Below are 24417 nucleotides of genomic sequence, written 5' to 3' on the forward strand. Positions count from 1 at the left end.
TGTGTGCCTTGGTCTGTCTGTGAGAGAGGCTGCTAACTAGCGCAGAATCATCATCATCATGGCGGATCAAGGCGAGTCTCCGGCTCCGGTCCTCCAGCCGCAGCCCGCGCTGACAACCAGCTGGCCAATTACCAGAGAGTCGTACGAGCTGCAGGAAGTCATAGGTTAGTACCGGGAGATGTGATGTACGCTGTGTTTTATCACGGAGAGACACGAGTTATCAGCTGGGAATGACGATGAGGGGCCTACCGGCTTCTTTTTATAAGCAGTAGCCTCCTGCAATGCTTTGCAATGCGGATGTTAACAGGCACTTTTAGAAACTACCGGTCTGCATCAGCTGCATGTGATTGGAAATGATACTCTCCGTAAATGCGACTTGGATTATAGTGACCTACTCACGTGTCCAGTTTATTAGCCATTACTAAATCACAGATGCTGTAGCTGTCACTGTGTTATTCCCTTATTCCACATGTGCTATCTGTGATGGCACGTAAACATAATGTAACAGTCTATCAAATCATCTCAAATTGGCGATGTTTCAAATGCAACATGTACTTCATACTAACATTACAGCTAATGGGGTAGGGTAATATGATCATAGTTGTTAAAGTAGCTGAAATTCAAATTGTTAACATTAACGAACAAAAGCTAATTTGTCTGTATGGCTTGAATTGAATTAAAAAAATTAAATTTTTCAATACCCAGAGATCGATGTCTTTAAATGTGCAAAAGTAATGTATCATTGAGTAAAACTCAATGATACTTATACTATCATTGAGTAAAACTCAATGATACATACGATTGTATAAACGGAGGAAAGCAGCTTCCTTACATTAGAGCTTTGTAATCAATTAATTCACTACAATTGTAAGCACATATTGTAGCTTGCAACTAGCTATAGGTCAAAGGCACTTAACTTTGTACACTTACATAATCACTTGTTAAGCCTTGTTTACATTCATAAACCAATATAAAAATATACTTCAAAAGTGTTATGTATTTTGTTATAATGTGTTTTATGTCACTATACTTAGAAGACTCTTGATATGCCTGTTGTAGATTTATGAACATGTTATATGTGCTGTATAATTTTCATTTTAATTACATGTTTTTCAAAGTTTGAAAAAGTGATATGCCAGCACAAGTCACAGAACGCTCAATTCCAGTGATGTCATGATCATTTACTTTAAGAAATATTGTTAACTAACTAGAAACAACAATATATATCCCCTATTTAAAAAGGAAGTTGCCTGAATATTTTTGGCAGTGAGCTGACAAGTCATATCACTGCTGATAAGAAGTAGCACCCCAGCTGTGGTCTGCGAGCAGATGAGCTAGGGAGACCCCACTCTCCCCACTCATAATCAGCTGGTAAGCACCCAGATCTCCTGTGTGTGCTCGTTCTCCTTATCTGTCACTCCAGTTGAAAAGCAATACGCTGTGTGTCCCCGCTTCTTGGTGTGAACGTCACATGACCTGATTTTCAATGAACACAGCAAACAACTCGTCACATTGAAATAAAAAGTGTATATAAGTCAGCGTATGTTATTGTTTAATTTAAGAGTTGTGTTCCAGCTGCCTTTGCAGCGAGTCCCTCTGTGCTCCTGTCCACTTTGTCATTGCTATGTTGTGTCTGTGATTTCAGGCAGCGGGGCCACAGCTGTGGTGCAGGCGGCCCTCTGCACCCCCAGACAGGAGCGCGTCGCCATAAAGAGAATAAACCTGGAAAAATGCCAGACCAGCATGGATGAGCTATTAGTGAGTACATGAAATACAGGCTTATTTTTTTAATGTCTTTGTATCACTCTCTAATATCTTACTTTTACTTATTTTCCTCTTATTATTGTTGTGTGTAAAGCCCTATTTATACAGGACTAGTATTGCAAGAGGTAATACCCATGTCTGTATTGTACGCCACATTCACACTGGACAAAAAAGTCGGAATTGTCCTCCAATTTTCTGACATCGACACCACATATATGATGTCGACTGCATAATATTAGCTTGAATTTAAATATTATAATGTATAACATTTATATCTAATATACGTATTAGTTAATACAATACATTTATATAGGCGCATTTATGTTAATATAAATACATCTTGTTCTATTGGCTGTGCTAATGGATCTTCATGCCATTCTTGGAGCTGAGCCTCCTGACTGAGCCAACAAAATGCATTCCTATTTTTTTATGTATAATTGCCTACACAGCCCTCATAATGGTGGACCTGGGAAAAGGCAGAAAATAAACCCAGAGTAAACTAAAAAATGATTGCGAAACAAAACACAAAGAGATGCCGATTCAGGTGACCCCGATGTTTGGCCATCTTGTTGCTGTAATTTCTACTTTATAAGTAATGGGGACTGATCATTAGCAAGGGATTAAGATCACAGATGACTTTAGCGAATAGTAATCCTAGTCCCGTGTGAATAGGGCATCTGTCTGAGTAACAATTTCTATACTTATCTTTCCAGTTGAACGTGCCCTGACACATTATAACTCCTGTTGTTTTTCACTCATAATAGAAAGAAATCCAAGCTATGAGCCAGTGTTACCATCCCAATGTTGTCACCTACTACACCTCCTTTGTGGTGAAGGATGAACTTTGGTTAGTCATGAAGCTTCTGAGTGGAGGTAAACTGTAACCAGATCCTATCAATGTCTTTACAATGAAAGCGCAGTGAATGTGACGACGCAACATGTCTATGCTTTGATCTGCTTTGAACAGCTGCCTTTGTTAAATCTAATTTATTCTGTAGATGTATTGTGTAGTCATTCCGAGTATACTAATTGTCTTTTGACTATTTTAATTGTCATATATCTATAATCTCTCTCTATATATATATAGCCTCTAAAAGTTACAACTGGCAATAAATAAGACATTAGAAGTAACATGTTTGCTTTTTCTTCACAAGTGATGCGTAAAAGAAATTAAACAACAATCTAATCAGCATTTCAACAACTGTTTCCATTATGTATCCTCAAAAACATCGGATTTAAATCCTCATAAAGTATTCTTCCAGCTCAGTGTTATATTCTGGCTTCATTACAGTTATCAGGAGGCAGTATCAGACTCTTGGCTGCTTGCTTTTGTAAACAGCTTACAGCTCTCACTTGTGAAGGAGTTAAAGCAGTGATGTTACTCACCCTAATGTACTGCCTATAACGCTTTTCTCTTTAAAGGACAACAAGCAATTAGCAGAGACGCATGTACTTTGCGCCTGGATATTGAGCACGTAATGACTCAGGGTAACACTGCAGCTGATTTGTGTTTTTCATTTATACGTGGAAAATTAACATAATGTTTTTATTTTTCTATGGTTTAAGGCTCTATGCTGGATATAATTAAGCACACAAACAAAGAAGAGGACAGAAATCGAGCGCTAGATGAGCCTATTATTGCTACTATATTAAAAGAAGTCCTTGAGGGCCTGGACTACCTGCACAGAAATGGACAGATTCATCGGTAAGACTTTTAACATTTAAACTTGAATCTGAATCTATTGTTGCGGATAGTAGTTCATCATAATAATTAAGGAAACCTAGCACTAACAATCCATGTGTGCATTTTGTATAAAACATATAAAATGCTGTCATTCTTTGGATGAGAGAGTTAAACAAATGGCTAATGATGGTTAATTACATTTTTTGCCAAACAGTGCGGTTATTGTGTTCTATAAAATTGGAGCATTTCAAGGTCACGGAGAGGCTTGGTCCTCTGTCGGCCCCTTGGGCACAGTTCCAGATGGTGGTGGGCTGTGGGACACGTTACACGAACCGAAGAATCAATTCTGCTCTGCGTGACTTTGTTGTTTGAATGTGTTTGCGTTTTGCTGACCTCAGGGATGTGAAAGCTGGGAACATACTACTGGGAGAAGATGGATCTGTTCAGATTGCAGGTTTGTTGAACATGATTCTACTCTACTGTCGCACTCACACTTTCCTTTAATATCATAAGACCAAAAGCAGGAATGCCTTGATGGTAGAACTGAATTCACAGATTGTAGGAACTCACATAGAAGTTGATGCAAAATATAAATGTTTTGTTGGTAATTCATAAATAAAGCACCACTAACATGAGACTTATAATGTTTCTTGAAAATGTGTTGACAGGATATTTAACAGGTTATACGATAATACGTTTTTAAGAGACATTAAGATATATACAATATACGTTATTCAACAAATAATTGAAAAACTCTGTAAAGAAGTTGAGCAAAAATATTTTCTGGTCTCCTTTTTAAGGTGTCCACTTATATTGTATTGGTTAAAAACATTACAAAATAATATCTAATATGTCCTGATATTTTCTTTTAACCGCACAGTATTTACCTGTCACAACATTTTTAATTTAAAAAATGCTATATATGTTGTACCTTTTCATGTATATCATGTCTATTATTTTCATTTTCAATGCATTGGTTATTCATCTGTATTTTCAGATTTTGGTGTAAGCGCATTCCTAGCCACGGGGGGGGATATGACTCGAAACAAAGTACGAAAGACCTTTGTTGGCACGCCATGCTGGATGGCGCCTGAGGTGATGGAACAGGTGAGTCTATCTTTATCTTTACTTTCAAAGGCAGCTACTGGTGTGAAGTTTTTTATTATTTCTTTTTAAATGTTTTTATCTGAGAGTGCTTCTGCTGCACTAATCCCTTTATTGGTATAACGGCATTAGCATTGTATTGTTTATTTTCTGCTATTTCAACCACTAAAATAATAACATTAACATAATGCTCTTGAGTGTATGTGTGTTAAGTGTATTTCATATTATTTTGTATCCACAGGTTCGAGGATATGATTTCAAAGCAGATATCTGGAGCTTTGGAATAACAGCCATAGAGTTAGCGACAGGCTCTGCACCCTATCACCGCTACCCTCCCATGAAGGTGAGAGTTCTGGATGTTTTTATTGGCTATTATCGAATCCTTGTAATGTCTTCATTACAACTATTTTTGTAGCTTTTCGAAGGCAATGTCAAATCAAAGAACTAACTAAATTGTCTTCTAAAAACTTCTTTCTATAAAGGTTCATCATTAGCAAAAACAAGTGCTTTCTTCGCTATTACTGAGAAATCAAACAACATTATAATTTTGGTCTTGGGTCAACCATTTTATCTAAAGGAACGGGTTGCTTTCACTTTCACAGCATTTCTTCTACAAACAGTTTCCTGCTTTGAGTGTCTTTTCCTCAACTACTGCATTTGTGCTGCTGCTGAAATGTCAGAGTGATTTAGATTTTGTTTTCTTGTCTCGTCAGGTTTTAATGCTCACGCTACAGAATGATCCACCCACTCTAGAGACGGGTGTAGAAGACAAGGAAGCGCTAAAAAGATACGGCAAATCGTTTAGAAAACTAATAACCATGTGCCTTCAGAAGGATCCAGCCAAAAGGTCAGCACCACATTCCATATACACACCAAATATTTCAGAGAAATTAGATGATGCAATGTGTGATCAACTAAAAACACCTGATTCAAATTCAGCGTGGGCTGTGTTGTGATATATTCTCAACAACGTTTTTTTTTCTTTATCTCAAGGCCGACAGCCGCAGAGCTTTTGAAGTGTAAATTCTTCCAAAAGGCCAAGGTATTTGTTTCATCTCAAATATTTGACTTGCCGTCTTTGTTTGCTTTTCTTATTACTGTTATGCTTGTGGCCTCTTGCCAACACCAACAATGACTCAACCCTGTATGTTCAGGTTTTTTCTTCGTTTATGATCATAAAACATCCTTTGATACGTCAGTCAATATACAAAAAAAGTTGACAAGACACTGTATTTATTATAATATATCATCACAGAAATAATGACAATGGATAGAAATACAACTTTGAAATCTTTCCCTGTTTTAATTCTATATCCTTGTTGAAGTCAATATTTCAACATTATGATTGTTTTCAAGTGTGTTCTGAAATTCAGGTTCATATGTCACTGGTCTTACTTTTAATTTAATTTAAACGTAACCTTCAGGATTTCATAAACGTTTTGCAAATAAACAAATGAGGTTGATTTCTGATGGCTACTATCTAAAAGCAGAAGACTCAAGGTTTTTGTATCTCATGATTCGATTCGATAATCATGTCCTGATTCAATATTGATTCTGGATTTAGTACACAGGGGTGCTAATCTCAGTATTCAGTACTACGATAATAAAGGCATTGTTGTCGATAATGGCATGAAAGCAGAGTAAAGTGTGTATAAGATTATGGTTTTTCATATTGGAAAGAGTCTTACCAACTGATTTCAATAACATGAACCCAAAAGCATTCACTAAATTCCCTATGTGTATTAATGATATTTAATTTATGTCTTGCAGAACAAAGAATATCTGATTGAAAAGCTTTTGTGTCGTGCACCAAAGATTGCCCAGCGAGCGAAGAAGGTATGTTGACCCAAACGGTCCCTGTGTCAGTTATTGACTAAACACGAACACATGTTCGTGTGACGTGCTGGGATTGACTGTAGTCCTCCAGAATGTGTCATTTACAGTCAACACAAACTACGCACTCTGACTCTCTTCAGCCCCTCAAACGCAGTTTATGCCTAAACTGTTTTGTAGATTATGTAAAAATATGGGCCACTCTGCAGCTGAGTTAAACTGGCATAGATGTATTGACATCTTGCGTCACTGGCTCGCAGTGCAGCTCTCTGTATGTGGCACACTAAAATCAACAGGATTAAATGAATTGTTAACATCAGGAAACACAAAAGAGCACTTAATTTAGGTCGCTCGCTCAGTTGCACACTGGTCACGGTTTACTGGGAGGAAGTGCAGTTTTCAGGCACAGCTGATATTGGCTTCACATAATATTTCGCCTGACTAGCTATGACAGAAATGGGATCAGAGGGCTCTTGCTGGAAGGCAGAGTGTCCGAATGGAGGGCTGGAAATTCACCGACTGCTCCAGAGTCAATGTAGGGCATCGTGGGTAGCAGGGCTGTAGCTGTGTGTGACGTTACTGTTACGCACAGACAGGACCGGGTGTCAATAAAGGTTGAGGCAACTGTTGTAGGAGTGGCATCATGTTGTTGAGTTGTGTTGATGGGTAAAGTGGTAACTACAGGCATCTCTTGCAGTCATAACAGTGAATTGGAAAGCACTTATTGCTAAATAGGTATAACCACTTTTTATATTTAGGTTAATACAATTGATTGAAGACACCAATGTTCCAATTTGGACTGTATTGACATCTCTGAAGCATATGATGTGAGAATTGATCTGAATGACGGCACTTTGTGAATATACTTCTACAGACTGCAATCTGTATGCTGTGCAGCCATTGCATCACAAGATGAAAATTACTGCACGCTTACTGCATTAAATACACCTTTTTTAGAACTGTAATAGAGAGCATGCACTGTACTGTAAATACATCCAGGTAATGTCTGTTTCACTCGATATCTTTGGTTGATGAAATGTATGAGCCACCGAGCAGTGTCCTTGTTATTTTGTGCTGATTTGACCTACAGAACCGTCTTCATTATGCATTCATACCCAACGCTTGCAGGGAGAAGCAGTACTGCAAAAACATATTTTGTTTCTAGGTTGCTGTGACTAAGACTACTGCAGTCTCACAGTAAGATGTTAAACCACCTTGACCTTGAAAGTGCAATAGTTTACCTCTGCCCTTCTAACCCTCTGTTCTTTGGTGTTCTTGTTATGTTCCTGTAGTTTCTGTCCTGTGTGGTAAACACATGCAAGTCTACTCCCTGGGAACAAGTACTATGTGGGTTTAAGGAGAGACGAGACTTGAAGCAGGGCGCTGTTATAAAACCTCACTGTTTAGGTCTACTGTGTCCTTGAACATACCCTAGTAAATGAAGAGGAGATGGCAGATCCTTCAGTCATCTGTCACCAACCAAGTCATTTTAAATGAATGCATGTAATTAAAGGAGGGATTAATCTCCTTATAAAAGAAGGACATGATGAATAATGGAAATTGTCTCTTATTGACTCGTATTGGAAATATAAACTATGAAATGTATTAAGTTCTGTCATGTCATTCATTTAGTATGAACTGAAGGTACATGCGGGTTGAGTCACCAGCAGAGGGCATCCTGACACACACAATAGAGCTTCCAAATGAGCAATTTGAGTCTTCATAGTTTAAAGATTGGACATTAGTGGCCTACAACCAATGTGTGCTGGAATCACTGCCATGATGAAAAGTCGGAACATATAAAAGGATCGATATTGAGTTCAAATGTACGGTCCAGCGCACAGATCATGATGGAATAATGATTAAGTTCTGCATGGATGCTTTCTTTCTTAAGCCAGATTTCAAACATGGCATTTTACCTGCAGGTTCATCAGCTGCACACACTGGCACCACTTTTTACTAACACTTTGACATTCTGTACAATGTTTCTATTTAAATTTAAATACATTTTCAAACATTTCCAGAGGCATGTTTCCATTAGCTTCATGTTTGGTGTGTAAGCTGTTTTTGTGTGTGAATGTCGATCGGGTGGTCTTGTATGTCTGCTGGGTGCATTGATCTGTGTCTGTTTTGCTCAAGGACCCTGAGCACAGCTGGGGGAGCCTCGGTTCTATGTCAGGTTTGGAAAAAAAACCTGACACCACCACAGCGGTAGTGCTTTCTTTCACTTTGACCTTGTTTGACGCTGGGGCATTCATATAACCCCTGGTGCTAGTGGCTTAGTGTTTCATGTGTTCTCTCTCTTCTGTAACGCTGTGGTGCCTCACCCTGCTAAAAAAGACCTGTGTTGCTTGCCTTACACACTGAACGCACTGCGGAGCTGCAATAACTCACAGGGTCTACCAGTGAGTCTGCTTTATGATGCTGGTTACATTTTGCAGTTATATTAATACTGCTGTTTAACCAAGTCACATTGAATATCTCTCTTTCGTTTTCTCTTCATATGATTTATAGAGTTTTCCCTTGTGCTGTGCTGTTCTCAATGTGCCGTACCCCAGCTGTGCCTAACAACCTGATAGATTTACTAAAAGCAACTGAATGGTTTCTGTTGGAGAGTACTTTATATAACTACTGTAGAGAAGACATTCACACAAGTCATCTTTGTAAGTTAGCCAAAAGTATGTACACCCTACAAACTGATAAACCACCTATGAATCAGAAGTTGTAAGTATCTATTCTTTTGACATCGATACATATATTGCAATTCACTTTTGATTTGATTACATTTTGGGGCTATAAATTCAATTTGACATGCCGTTTTGACATAATCAGTTACATTTATATCAACTCCCAAAAAGCAACTAGAATATAATTTGACAATTGAATTGCTTAAATGTCTTTCAAAAAAACAAACATCCTCTCATTGTGTATGTATGTGCATTTTTCTCAAGTTAATAATATCCAAAATAAAGGCCTCTCGTGAAGATATGTATTGACATTTTCACTTTGCATCGTTGACATGCGATTGCTAATCATTGAACTAATATATCAATTCAGATCAAATTGCCGTCATTAACAGTGTGTTGGCTGTGTGTCTCAGGTCAGGAGAGTCCCCGGCTCCAGCGGACACCTGCACAAGACGGAGGACGGAGACTGGGAGTGGAGCGACGACGAGCTGGACGAGAGCAGCGAGGAGGGCAAGGCCGCGGTGAACCAGGACAGGGTAGGTGGCTCTCAGCGGAGAGTATTCATGTATATTAACTCAGTCTCTATATTAATCTGCAAATGCATTTGAGTAGGATTACGTTTTTTAGCATATGATTCATCTTAAAGGTCACCTGTTATGCAAACTCTACTTTTTCGTGTGTTTTACACATAAACCTGCGTCCCCTCTGTGTAAAGAGATTTTGAAAGTTTCAGGGAAAAAAATCTGCAAATCTGAAATGAGCTGATCAGAATTTCTCCACTTTATGATGTCATAACGATTAGCCAATAACCAATCAAGGTAACCCCCCCCCACCTTATCACCTGAATCTCCTCCTAGAGCACCATTGTGTTATTTTCAACCAAATATCTCTCAGAGGGGCGTCGGGAGGGGCTCCTTATTTTCATCTAAAGTAACAGACAGAGAATCAGCACTTTTGAAACAGGGCTGAAACAGAGGGGATTATGGGATGCTACAATGATCTGTTTGGTATTTGGAGCCAATCACTTCAGAGACATGCTTTGTATATATCTGAGACCTATTATATATTGATGAAAAACCGTATAATAGGGGACCTTTAAAGATTATTGTTTATATTAATCTTTATTTGTCACTGTAACAAAACAACATTCTGAATTTCTGTTACTGTTAGAGCTGTTGGTAATTGTCGTTGCATGTCATGTCGAAACCTTTAGTTAATCCGTTATGTAACCCCCCCCGACCCTGCACATTCCTCCACTCCCTGATCACTCAGTTTTTTTGGATGGCAGATGGCTTATCTCTGACAGAGCCTGTGCTGAGGCCGCTGTAATGAGCTGCAAGACAGCTGCAAGGATTTGAGGCAGAAAGAAGAAGCTAGCCATGATCAAAGAGCCCTTTGAAAAAGATAGCCAGATTTAATGTATGATGCAACAAATAATATGTCACCAGAAGTATTGATTCAAGACATAAGAATAGTATTCTTTTAAGTTTCCTTTCAAACGATTTCGGACATGTTTCTTTATGTTTGGACAGACAGATAGATGGACAAATGGACCAACAGATATACAGCATATGCAAATCAAAGAAATGCATTAAGGGTGGACATCACACAGTGTTTTCAGAAGCGAATGAGATAAATGAATCATTATTGCTGTGAATATGAAAATGTAAATGTGTGTTTTTTTCCCTCCAGTCACGAAGGGTCAAAGATGAGGCCAAAGATGTAAGTTAGCTCCTCCTCTCGAACTCCAATGTTAACTTGCAAATACAAATATAAATTCCTCTTGGGGAAGAGACAAGCAGACAAATAATCTTTATCTTCTCTGCCGCTGCATAACTTGATAACTTGGCAGAGGGGCATTTTGGGAAATGCAATTAACTTGCCTTCTCGGGCTCAAGCTTGTGTAAGAAAATGAACTCAATTATGAATGTTTATTTCACTGCACAGTTTTTTACGCAGTTTAATCAAAACAGCCAAGCACCTGTTTTAGAGTGTCTGCCAGAGCCAGCAGATTGCTCCTCATTGATGGTTTTGGATTGACTTTCCTGTGTTTCCTTTATATGATGAACTCTGATTTGATATTTACAAAGGATGTAATAGCATTATGCCTCTCATTTTGTTCCTCCCAGAATGAGGAGAATGCCAACAATGTCCCCATTGAAGGGTTGTCAATTCAGCATCCCCAGGTGAGGGATTCAGCAGCAGCTCTAATTTGTCACGATTCAATGACCTTAGTTCCACAGCGATTTTGTTGTTGTGTGTGTGTGAATGTCTCCTGGAAGGATGCTCTTAGCAGTAATAACTCAGAGTAAATGGCCGTCTCCCTGACAGTGTGAGCTCAGTGTCTGGCTGTATCTCATCTTAGGACTTACTGCCATTGCAGCCCATTTTCTAAGGCTATGGTCATTTTGAAAATGAGCCAAAGTAGTTTGAGGTGTAGTCTTGTTGAATTACATGTGACGGCTACTCAGCAGTCATTTCTTACTCTTGTCCATTCTTTCCAATGGACCCATTTGTCATATGGTATGGATAACAGTAATGGTTCCTTGCACAATACACCTTTTATGTTTTGTCCCTTTTCTTTTCCTATACAACCTTCCCTGCAAAAATAGGAAGATTCAGAAAAGATACCGCGAGTGTTACTTTTTTTCTGACAGTGACCAGAACCCTTCCGCTTCCTGCTTTACAATCTGTGTGCAGCTTCTTATACCTTTCATGATTTTTGTTTTTTTATTAGTCTGATCTCTAAGTTGATAAGTGTCATCATCAGCTGTTTTCTCACGCAGGTTGAACCGTATGTGAATTCCTCCTACTGTCAAGGTGCTCTGAACATGGTGCTACGGCTAAGGTGAGACAGATATGTTTCTTCACATAATTTTCTCAATCATCGGCTCATTGCAAGGTAATCTAAAGAAAATAACGATTTGCATATTTCATGGCAACACGGTGTTAAAAGCAGATACAAAAAACCCCCACAATATTTATATACTGTAGAAAACTACTTATTATGATCCTGGGTACATCATCAATTTATTTTGTCCTTAAAGGTCCCATGTCATGGCCATTTCCACTGATCATATTTCCATTGTTGAGGTCTACTAAAATAAATTTATATTGTGCAATTTTCCAAAATCACTTTGGTTTCTCATACAGCATCTCTGTAAACTACGTGTATTCACTGAATTTCACTCTCTGCCTTTAACGGCTCGTTGTAGCTCCAATAGCTCCAGCCCCCACCCTCCCTGTGAGCACAGTGTGCTCTGATTGGTCGGGACGTTGTGAATCGCGCTGAGCGATACACAGCGAAACACAGCCAAACTCACCCTGAGCACACACAAAGTCACAGCCGAAGTAAAAACAATAAGTGTGGCTTGATATTGAGTAAGAAAAAGGTTGATAAACGCTGTGAGAATGGGTCTGCAGAGAGAATGGGTCTGCAGAGAGAATGGGTCTGCAGAGAGAATGGGTCTGCAGAGAGAATTTCGCCGCGATCCCAACTGTCTGTTATCAGCCTGCAGCCAGGGAGGAGAGATCAGCAGAGCTGCCTGCACTGAGTGTGTGTGTGAGGAAGTCTGTGGATTGGTCAATTTGGACCAATCAGCGGGGGCTTAACTTAACGGCTCTGCGGACGTAACGTAACGGCTCCACGGATTGGTCCATTTGGTTCCGGGTAACGCATGACATCATGAGTTACCCGGAAGAATCAATGGACAGTGACGTATCTCCAACGAGGTGTTTTGGGGAGGTGTATCCTGTGTTAGAGTTTTACTCTGGGGTGTACTTTGAGGGTTTTGACTCTGCAGACCGTTTACATGCATAAAAACCTTCATAACACACAAGGGGACGGGTAATAACCGGAAAAGCATGACATCGGACCTTTAAGATTTAGACTACTGTAATGATCTTTGCCTGCTACGGGCAGGATCTGGCATTGCCATGAATCCCTCCGTCTCCCTTTGTCTCACTGGTGGTGTCGTAGGGAGGGGGGGTTTCACTCCATTGCCTCTCTGGCTGTGCTCCACAATCTGCTCTCCTCCTTTCATGCCACCCATTTGGTTCTTGCTATAGCATCACAGACATTGCTGTTCATGAACATATTTTAACTGCAAAGTGGAGGCTTTACGATTTTGCTCCAGAAAAATCAATGTAGATATTTAGCAAAACAACTTTCATTTTAACTTATGTATCAAGGGAAAAGCAAGGGGGGCTTTAGCAATTATTTTAATAACTGTTATATGATCTGAATATCATATAGAATTGATCTGCCTTTGCTGTTTTTCTCAACATGCAAACACAGAAAGAGGAAAGGGTTTTAGAGAAATGCAACAAACAGAAAATGGTTCCTTTTTTGGATGGTAGCCTTGCAGCTCCCTGATGAGTTGGTTGCAGAACACACACTTGCTTGAACAGACATCTGAAGGACAGTCCGCAGGCGTCCAGCATGGCACACAGAGACATGTTTTTCCTCTGCTTTATAACTAAACAGTGGACGGGATGCAACAGGGAACAGCTCACTGTTTGGTGGCTCATTATTCTGACCTGGTTATTCAAATGTTTTGTGATGGTTTGGGATGTTTTGGTTCCTCGGTTTCAATATTTATCTATGGTTTAATTATGTTTGATCAATCTGTGGATGTTGTGGCTCGAACATGAGAAGCAGATTACATTAGTGGGAACACAAACTATCATCCCAGCTCTCGTTGAATAGACATGCTCTTATCCTGGTATCTTGATCAACATCACCTCTCTGGTTTGTATAACAGAAATATATTCAGACATGTGGACATGTGATGGATGCCTTCTTAAAGGTAAAGCCATGAATCCCAATGACATTTTTTCTTAGAAATGTGAGGCTTTCAAATGCTAATACATGCCGTGGTGGATAACCAAAGCCTTTCACTTAACCCTCTTCTTTGACATGCCCTCCACTACACTTGACAGAACTTACATTATATTTGATCTAGCAGCAATTTACAAAAAAAAACGATTTGAAAGGGTGAATAACATCTCTCCCCTTCTGGTGTGCAATGTGTACTTTAAATGCTGAATATGTCGTCTTAAGAGCAATCAATTGGAAAGGGAATTGTGGGACACAGAAAGAACGGTTCTGCTTCAGACTGAGAACATACCTTTTTTATTGATCAAAATAATTTGGCTGGTATGTTTGAAAGGGAATCAGCACTGAAGATATCATGGATTAGTGACTGCATCACATTTTTGGATTATCTTTGGCTGTGTTCCCATGTTTTGGGGGCAGACCAATATGATATTTATGGCCACAAATAGTGTGAGACAATATAAGAAGCGGTGTATTTAAGTAGGGTGATTGAATGAAACATTTATCTAGAATATCAATGTTTCTAAGTCTCAATGTTAACTCGTAAAGAGATGCTTTCATAAAACCTCAGTCTGGTTAGCAGTTGTTAAATATTATACGACTAGCATAAAACCCTTATGTGAAAATGTGTAAAAGTCAGAAGTGAAATAGTGAGTTCATGAAAGTATTTGCATGCGAGAGAGCAAGATACACAACTAATTTGTGTCTTCTCCGTACTAATAAGGGAGTTGAGCTGATTAGCAGTTTATGGTAATATGATCCCCTCTACAGCGAGACAGGGGACAGCAGCATGATTGGATTTTTGTCAACATTTAGCTTGGATCTCATTCAATCTGTTACTTACAAAGGCGCAGAGGTCTCCTGAGAAGAGTATTGTCAGCAGTTTGACGGGGAAGTTCAGACTTGCATAATATGCTCGCTGTTGGTGCAATGTCATTGGGCTCAATAGCCCAAATAGCACGATGCAAATTGATTTCACTGAGCAGTTCAGTCGAGAGGTGACATTTATGTGTTTTCTAAAGTTTTTTTTATACAAAGGGTAACAAAAGGTTGTCAGGTTATCTTCTTGATAAATCTTAGACAAACAGTAGGTGTCTGAAACTTCATCACCATGTATTTGGGTTTTTAGTTTCCTGCCATCTTCAGTTGTTTGGAGCCACATACTGTAAGTCCTGTCCACCTCAGGCCTCTCACTAGGTGTCGCTAATACAATAACAAGACCATGATCCCTCATTGGTTATCCCCCCCTAAGGGATATGCTAGCAATTATTTAGAATTAATTAATTGCATGCGTCCTCTGACAGCCAGCTTCCTCCCCAGGGCCTGAGGCCGGCTCAAGAAGGGAAACCCCTGCCTCCATGCAGCTTGAGCAGAAATAGAAAGGCCAAAAATAAAAAACGGTAAAGATAAAGAAACAACGCTGAACATATCATACCATGGCTGGCCTGCTGATATCAGTTGCCTACATATATTAATGTTTATTTTAAATAATTTATAATAACCAAAAGTAATGTATTTATATTTCTTTAGTCTCCATGCAGTTTGCCAGTGGAATATTTACAGACCTATCTTTTGTGGTGAGAGAGCAAAACAATAATACTGTACCTTTTTTATTTTATTTTCCTTTAAAATAATGTTTGCTACTGACAATTATACTGCCACTGACTCTTCAGAGTGGTATTAAAGAAGGATGCAGATTGTGGGCATGATTTATTTGGGCAGGATTATGTCCCTCACATACTGTAATACATGTTGCCTTGACAGCCTTGGCAATAAGCACCCTCTGCTTCCTCTGCTGGGAAAAAATACATGTTTTACGTCCATCTGCTCTGCTCCGTTTACCCTGGTTTTCTTCTTGCAATGTAACTAACTAACATGTAAAAAGTCAAGCTGACTCTCAGCTAAGCTGATGGAACATCTTCCCTTCCACTGTGTTGTATAGACTTACTACCAACACAAACTAATTGCAGATACAGTATATGTATGTCTTTGCTTATCCCGTGTTAAATGATGGCTCTAATCTCATTTTAAATGAGGGTTCTGTGATTTATTTAACTAGACTACAAACCAAATTAATCGTTTCTTTTGGGCACTGCACATCCTGCTTTTATCACCAACGAGCTACTCCCCTGTCACACACACACATTTTAGAGACAGATTTCTAATGCAAATGATGCAGATGAATGCAAGTTGATGCTACGTAGATACTGAAGGGCATATTTCACTAATACAAACAAACTCGCTGGATTGATATCTTCCTGTTTTTCTTATATTTTACTGCAGTCTCAAGTTGAGGATATTTACTGTACCTACTTTACAGCTTTATGTCAAATCTAAAATCCCATTTAATCATATCTTAAGAGCACATGATCTAATCAGGTACATTCACACAGATAAGTAGATGCCAACATGTTCTGCAGTTTTAGCCTTGAAAACTTTTATCATAATAAATTCAGCAGGTGTGAGGTATGCAGTAGAGCAGTTGAACTGAAGTATGGGGAAAAACACTTAGTCGTGTTCTGTGCACATGCAGCACATTTTCCCAACAGGTGCGCTGCATTCATGGTAAACCAAATAATCTCTTTACATTTAATAAAATATCCATTATTTTTGTTGCAATTCATTTACCTAATGTAGGAAAAAGGTCATTTACATTTATATTAAACTATGGGTCAAAATGACTATGAGTAATGTGGAAAGAGTTGCTGGGAGTGATGAGAATTATCTCTAGACTCCTCCACTTTGCAAAGCATTTAAGTGCTCATTGATTTGGTTAGCTTGCCTACCAGTTTACTCTTTTAGTTTTTATTAATGACATTTTTTAGCAAAAACGTTACAAAAACCCCACTGTACATTACTTACCAGCACCAGACAACACACAGGCAAAGTTGGATAACCATTTGTTTCGACATCACAAACCATCTCTAAATTGATGCTAATGTTGCTAGAGGATTATATATACCATAGTATGTCAATTTGTTGTTATATATATCTTGTTTCCACTGCCCCAAATTGGTCAAAATATTATCTGGGTTTTGCTAGTTCCCAACAATTCAATGTCTATACACAGCACTTTTTAAATGTTCCAGATGAAAACTTTAGAATCACAACTGTTAACAGAATTAAACCCGACATTTCAGATGCGTCTTGTGTGAACACTCCTTCTTGTCTCTTGTTTCAGAAACTCTAGGAAGGAGCTGAATGACATCCGGTTTGAGTTCACTCCTGGACGAGGTAAGAGCTTTTTCTATATGGATTTTCTTGTCGTACTCCCCTTGTGATAACATCTTCAGGCACCGAAAATTGTTCCGAGGGTAATAGGTAATGGCAGTGTCTGTGCCCATGACAGTATCTAATTCAATATCTAACACAATTACCTGCTGAGTGGAACGCTAGAGGCCCAATATTTGTTGTGTGCTCCCCCCCCCCCCCCAGACACCGCTGATGGCGTTTCCCAGGAACTGTACTCAGCCGGCCTGGTCAACGGACAAGATGTTCTTATTGGTAATCCTACACCTCTTTATTCTGGTTAATTGTGTTGTCTGGATACACATCTAACCCCATTTACCATAAAACAGCACTTATAATTGCTATATCTGAGATGCACATTAATTACATTCAACAAGTCCACAGAGGCACTTCACATTTCTTATATTTCTAGTGTTGATAATTGACACTTAATGTTTATTAATCTACTTTTGTATAAAATGTACCTGAATGTACTTGTCTCATTGTGTTGTTGTATGCCCTCTGCATTACAGTTGCTTCGAACCTTCAGAAGATTGTAGATGACCCAACTACCATCAAAGTGTTGACCTTTAAGCTGGTGAGTTTCCAGATGACTGATGGGTGATGCCACCCTCCCAACTTTGTCCTGGCTGACGACATCAAGCCGTAAACAGCTTGTTGTTGAAAGCATCAGTGAGGAGTGTGAGGGATGGAGCATGTCAAAAGGTCACATACAAAGTAAATAGCTTCAGCATTGGCCAACATCTGACGCTGAAGGTTTTTCAGTTAATGACGCTAATAACTACTTTTAAAGAGGTTTAGTTGGTGAACGAGATTGGAGTTATGAAAATTAAAATTATTACCCTCCATAATTCTATATTGATTCACAAATTGATATTTTTTCTATGTTGATCAAGTAAAGTTGACAGAAAAAAAGCAGGGCTGAACCTTTCATACTACAGCACACAGGCGGTGTACCCCTGTAAAGAAAAAGCGTGTTTCTGTATTTTAGATCAAATTACTTAACAATTAGCTTTGCATGATGAAAGTGAACTATTTTGTGGGACAAAAACTCCCAACCAACTCTTAGGGAGAAAGAAAACTTCATCTACGATCCGTTTTATTAAAAAAATCTGTACCTGTACAGCTTAAAACAACAATAGCTTTAACTAGTACTAACATTGCAGCAGAGGTGCAGTTCTCCACTAATCAAGATATAATGTTAATAACAACACAACACCATTTTAGTAAGTCACCTTTTGTAAGAGAAACAATGTGAAAAATCAATAATGTCAGTCCTGTAGGATTTGACAAAATTATGTAAATTCTGCTTAGTCGACCTTTCTGTAATCGTCGTTAAACAACATCTGTTCTTTGGGTCACACTGTGACCTTTCCGACATGTTTGCCTTATCAGCAGCTCGTGATTTCTGCAGGTGGGCGAGTCTCTGGAGAGTCAGAGTGAGGGTGGTGTTGAGCACACAGGGCATGCAGATATGTGGGCTTGCCTCCATTTCCATAAATCAACTCGGCCTTTTCTCAACGAAGAGTTACGAGTGTAGTTTTACAAAACCCAGGCAGTGAGAATAATTACCCTCACAGGAGGAGCAGTACATAACACTTATGCAGACAATTTATGGTGTGGGTGGAAAAAGAGCAACTTAATGACTTAACAGAACAAGAGGTTACTAGAGACCCTGAGCTCACCATGACACATTTTCATAACAGTCCCTTTGTGTTGATCACACTGCCGACCTCCTGAGTGATGGAGCGTCTGTCTCCATCAGGTAGAAGCCGCCAGGTTACCTATTCACACTGGCTTTTTCTCAGACGGATCTAAACGCACGCTGCCTTTTAATATTGCCTCCCAGTGTCAATTCTGAACAGCCTAAAATTGGTGTGAGATGGCGGGTGCTAGAAGGTTGAACTGCCAGTAAAATTAATATTGTGTTTTTTTTTGACACACAACATTGTCAAAAGTATGTAGACACCCAAGTGTGTGCACGCCTGAACATTTTTTTTCTTTGAAACACAATAATATAAAAAAATCATTTATAATATTGTCTACTCTTTCACTTTCACTTCCTCTAAATTTGAACTATGGGGACTAGCTCAAGGCATTAAAAGCAGACACTGATCAAAGGTACACGTATTGTTAATATATATATATAAAGATACATAAAGTTTGATGATATGAGATACACAAATGCACAGATCAAGCCACTACTTCTTGATGTCTTATTTTAACTTTAATTTGACTGCATAACTGATGTTCTGAAGTTTTACCACACCTGACATTTCCTCTCTACTGACCTTATCAAAATAGGCCAGATGTGACTCATTCACTTCTTTCTGACAGTAATTATACATTCTAAATATATCATAACCTCCCTCGAGTACATTTACTACCATACATAAAATGTAATGTAATTAATACAAATAATGTTGATGTGAATGTCTCCACTAATAGTTTATCAATAATGCTGGCAATACTCTATATGTATTTGTCCTCATTGTCGACAATCTCATGAAATACCTAAACCAGATGTGGGGGTCAAGGGGATTGTTGTCTCTTCAAGTCATTTAGAAACCCAAATTGTCTTTTAGATTGTTTTTAATTAAAACCCAGCAGGTTGAAAAAGCCTCATTTTGTGAAATAATAAGCCTGCAGTTGAAATCCCCTGATTAATCCTGGGAGTTACACCGCCGTGGTTTGGCAGATATTGCAGGATTAGTTCTGTTGTTGGAGATGAGTGTCAGCATGCAGGCGGCCCGCCCCCGTTGACCCTCTCCATTTCTCCCCCCTGACGCAGGTTTCCTGCAGCGAAGACACGGAGATCCCCGACGAGGTGAAGCTGATCGGCTTTGCACAGCTCAGTGTTAGCTGATGCTCTGTTCATGCCTGAAGCAGGTGAGACAGCGGGGAGACAGTTCAGGGCACACCGACTGAGGAACACACCATCTTCTCCAACACCCACCCTGAAAACACCTCCCCCTCCTCCCTCACTCCTTTTCTCTTCCCCTGGGCCAAGCCCCACCACCGCCCCACCTACACCTCCTTAGCGCCAACTTTCCCGCTCACTGTCCCCTGACCTTTAACCGTAAAACATTCCACCGCCTAGCGCACAAAGCGAGATCAGGACACAGACCAGGAAACCTAAAGAAGTACTCAGGTGGTGACATAAGGTGGTTAAGATGTAGCTTTTAATGTTTTTTATTTATTTGTTTCTCTTTTTTTTGTTTTACATCACATTGCCTAAGTGTAAGGTAAGGCTCTCATTATTTATTGAAATGGGAAGGTATTTTTATGTTGTTTTGTTGCCACAGTGAAAACAATTAGACTTAGCATCTCACAAAAACACACTCCTTTGTGATGTTTCCATGAGGTCTTTGTCAGAATGTAAGATTTAGTTAAATTGTGGGTAAAAGCACATTTCCGTAATAACATAATGAATGTCTTAAAAGAGAATGATTTCTGTGTCAAGACATGTTTTTACACTGAGAAGAAGGGACCCATTTGCTTGAGAGTGCAGTAAGAAAAAAAGAAGAGACCTGGATGCTACTGTGTATAATTTGCTGCTCTCGACAGTGCTAATGCTTCAAAAATGTTAGAGGTGCCTTGTTCATTTTTCTGTGCCTAAGAAAGTAGACAATGATTGAGACCACACAAAGAGCAGAACCTGCTGATTAACATTTCAGTTCATGTCAAGTATCTTAACTTAATGAGACAAGCTACAATGCACTTTTGGGCTGATGCTTAGCCCCTGGAGACAAATTAACATGTGTGTTTTTGTCCTCAGACAAACAGAACCTCTAGTAATGTGCTCTGGTAGGCGTGTATTCAGATGCCAGGTTAATCGACAAAACCACAACAGTTTAATTTCCCTGCTATGTCCTGCTGCACTACAAAACCCTCTGTTCCCAAAAAATATAGTGAAGTACTGTAAACCAAAAGGCAACTATTGAAAGGGTGACGAGCCATTTGTTTGTCCAAACAAGTTGAGTAGCTCTAAATTATTTTTAAGTATTGAGGTGGTAAATATTAACTTCTACTAAATTCTTTATGCGGAAGTTATTTATTGTGTTTTATATGTACAGTATGTGAACCATTTCAACATATTACCCCTGTTTCCTCTCTGTAATCAGCTGATGTCAAATTTCTGATGAGGAGCAACAATAAAGAATTGCTATTATTTAACAAAACAGCTTGGAGTGTTTTCTATTAGCGTCATGTCAGGAAAGGAAATATGTTCTCTGCTTAAAGAAAAAAACTAAAATCCCAAGCAACACCAATGACACGTTTTCCAAGGTTAGAAAAATTAAGTTAGATATTATTGAGTAACTGACATTCTGGAGTGAGTTTGCTCACTTTGTTTAAAATAGCTAAATCATTTTAGATAAGCACTTGTTTGAACTGCTCTGTAATTTCAAATACAACATTTAAAAACGTTTAACAAACCTTAACTGCAAATCTAAAACGGGTAACTCAAAACAGGAAACAAGTGAAAGCAGTAATATATCTTTAATAATTCAAGTATTTGTTTTTTAATATAAAAAACATACAATACATAACAACAACCCCTTGAAGGATAGATGCTTTCACAGTAAATGTCACATTAGCTCGTAATACAACAAAAACTTTGAAAAAAAGAAATGAAAATGAAGCCATGAAAGCCACATTGTCTGAGAAACACAAAATGTTTCCATTATGTCAGTAGCAGTGCTCCAGTAATCACAGATATGCCAGACACATAGATAAGATAATACATCCAGTCTGTAATGCTCTTAGATACAGTTAAACTCAGACTTGCTCGACATGATGCTGTATTTCTGTTGATATGTGGAGGAGGCGATGAGCGGATAGCTGCTGATTTACTGCGAACGCAACCGAGAGCAGCAGCTGGAGTAATGAGCAGCAGGTAGCTCAGAAACACAGTTACTGCAAGTATAAAAATGTCAACCAGAATAAAAAACAAAATGCATCTAAAACAAAAATATGCATTGGGCTTATTCAGAAAGAAGAGGCAGTACAACTTTAAAGGTATGTAAACAAAACCATCAGTCAAACTCATAAAAAAAAGAGCATCCAGTAAATTCAGCTACATGGATCAAGGGAATACAAAAATAAAACATGTCATTATCTTTAAACTTGGTCTGTTTGGAGACAACGTATTGCATCTTATATCAGACTGTGATCATAATGAACATAAAAAGGGGAGAGCAGCATGAGTGTAAGTTGTACCTCAACAGACGACCTGGTTGGTTGGATATGATTAACAGGATCTCTTAATTAATTTGTAAATGCAATTTTTTAAACGTTATAATATTATAAATATAATATAGTCATTTATTACTTTATCGATCCCTGCACAGAAATCTCCCAGCCTGCTCTGCTGCAGAGGGATCAGGGTGCTGAGTCAGCAGCCATGCAGCTGTTACAGATCCAGTGTCTCAAGGACACTTGTGAATGTGAGCTTGAACTAAGGTCGCCTGAAACACAGTCTCTACCCATTAGGCCACACTACGCAATGCTCAACGCTGATTGACTTAATGCACAAAAAGAATATTATGCTTAAATTTGCACCTGGAATATATGAACAAAATTAGTCTCAGTAACAAACGCCACATTCTGATTATGCATGAGAATACGCTACAAGCCTCATGCATTCGTTAACAATCATGTGTGCAATCAGCAGAAATAGATATGAAAACATCTGTCATGAAGACTTGCAGCAGGCCTTTTATTTTACATTACACAATGTGATGAGTTAAAGAAAAGAGGAAAAGTCAGCACAAAAAGGATGTTGTTGTTAAGTGGCCCTCGTGTCCCCTAACATCTCAGGTGCTTCTTGCTGGACATGTCGTTCCAAATGCGGTGCATCTCCTCCGGGGAGATCTGGTGCACGGTGATAACCCGCCTGTACCGGCACAGACTGTAGGCCATTTTCCAGTGATTAAAACCACTGTTCTGATACGGGTGTATACCGAGCTTTCGCAAGCACATTCCCACATACACATCCTCCAGGTGCAACAGTCTTGTGTGTAATGAAGTCTGATAGATGAGCTCAGCAACGTCTGAAGAGAACACATAGCCAGTACCCGAGCAGAAAGGAGGGTATCTACTGTCGGGGTACAAGTCCCTGGACATGTACCACTTACTGCGCATGTCCCTAATTGGACCACCGTTTATGACATAGCCAGTAAAATATCTCCTTCTTGGCTTGGTGGTGGGCTTCAGGAGTTTGTAGATGAGATTGTCCATGTTGACAAAGATGTCGCTGTCTGTCTTTAAGATGTACTGCGCTTTGGGGCAGAAGGTAGTCACCCAGCGCATGCCCATCATGGTCTTGAGGGTGAGGTTGTGGTAGGAATCAATAAAGTTCTCCACCACAATGTCATGGAAGATTTGGCTCTCCTGCTCCACCATCTGGTTCAAGATGGAGTCCGTGTTCCAGCCCAGCAGAAAGATGGTGAGGATGCGGATGTCCACGAAGGTGCTCTCGTCCCCCCAGGTCTCCCGGATGGCCTGCCGTGCATCAAACTCCTTGTGGGTGGTGCTAATGAGGATGATAAGGAAGGGAGCGGCACTTTCACACTTCTTCGGCTCATTGATGACGTATTCAAAGGCATGTGGGTTAAGGGGGCGGGTGTGAATGTTGGTAAACGTGATGTTTTGGGGGTTTTTTGGAACCTTACGTATAGGAATAGACATGTGGCCGACATAGGTGGTGTTCGGGCGGGATATGCTCAGGTACCAGAGGGCACTCGCCCAGCAGACCACTGTCAACAGGTACAAACATGACACTTTTGAAGGCATTATGCTGCATTTAAGGGGATTTGGATCAGCTGGATCTTATAAGGCTTTCTTTCCATTAGCAATGTTTCACCCAGCGAGGCAGCATGGTGCCGCTCCAGCGTGCAGTTTGACATTAATTAACAGTATTGGATTACTTCAGAGAGAAGTGATGCTGTGTCTGTTTTTAATGCAAAGCACTATGATGCAAAATCGTATGGATGTCCAATTTCTCTTGGTGACAATGCTGCTTCTCCATTTACATCTGAAAGAGAGAGAGAAAGGGAGATATCCATTAATATATGATATTTTTTACATAAAAGGCAATGGAGTTTTTCTATCGAATAAAGTCATTAATAGCAACTCAAAAATGAAAATAAGCAACAACGTAGATTTTCACTAGAGCAAAAAGTCCAACAAATGAGGATAGGCTGCTGAGTATCAATATATTTATGCAATAAATAACCTTAAGGACTGTGGAAACACAA

The 24417-nt window shown here is 39.3% G+C and overlaps 2 protein-coding genes across 3 annotated transcripts; one reads left to right on the forward strand and one right to left on the reverse strand.

Annotated features, from left to right (window-relative positions):
• Window positions 1-19: 19 nt before the first annotated feature.
• Window positions 20-21328, forward strand: stk39 (serine threonine kinase 39). 2 transcript variants are annotated; one of them, XM_010789377.1, is made up of 19 exons: window positions 20-164; window positions 1646-1758; window positions 2529-2637; window positions 3331-3469; window positions 3847-3902; window positions 4446-4555; window positions 4794-4895; window positions 5266-5399; window positions 5546-5594; window positions 6323-6388; window positions 8525-8596; window positions 9486-9608; window positions 10765-10794; window positions 11202-11258; window positions 11859-11920; window positions 17091-17143; window positions 17345-17413; window positions 17671-17735; window positions 19950-20042. In XM_010789377.1, the coding sequence occupies exons 1-19, from the start codon at window positions 59-61 to the stop codon at window positions 20022-20024; spliced, it is 1590 nt and encodes a 529-aa protein (XP_010787679.1). In that variant the 5' UTR covers window positions 20-58; the 3' UTR covers window positions 20025-20042. The 2 variants fall into 2 exon arrangements, with proteins under 2 accessions (XP_010787679.1, XP_010787680.1); XM_010789378.1 differs by lacking the exon at window positions 8525-8596 and having other exon boundaries at window positions 19950-21328.
• A 331-nt stretch (window positions 21329-21659) lies between these two features.
• On the reverse strand, window positions 21660-24190 carry b3galt1b (UDP-Gal:betaGlcNAc beta 1,3-galactosyltransferase, polypeptide 1b). Its single transcript, XM_010789379.1, has one exon. The coding sequence runs from the start codon at window positions 23951-23953 to the stop codon at window positions 22967-22969; it is 987 nt and encodes a 328-aa protein (XP_010787681.1). The 5' UTR covers window positions 23954-24190; the 3' UTR covers window positions 21660-22966.
• Between the last annotated feature and the right edge of the window lie 227 nt (window positions 24191-24417).

This window comes from Notothenia coriiceps, unplaced genomic scaffold, assembly GCF_000735185.1.
Source record: "Notothenia coriiceps isolate Sejong01 unplaced genomic scaffold, NC01 NC01_scaffold00032809, whole genome shotgun sequence".
Lineage (NCBI taxonomy): Eukaryota > Metazoa > Chordata > Actinopteri > Perciformes > Nototheniidae > Notothenia > Notothenia coriiceps.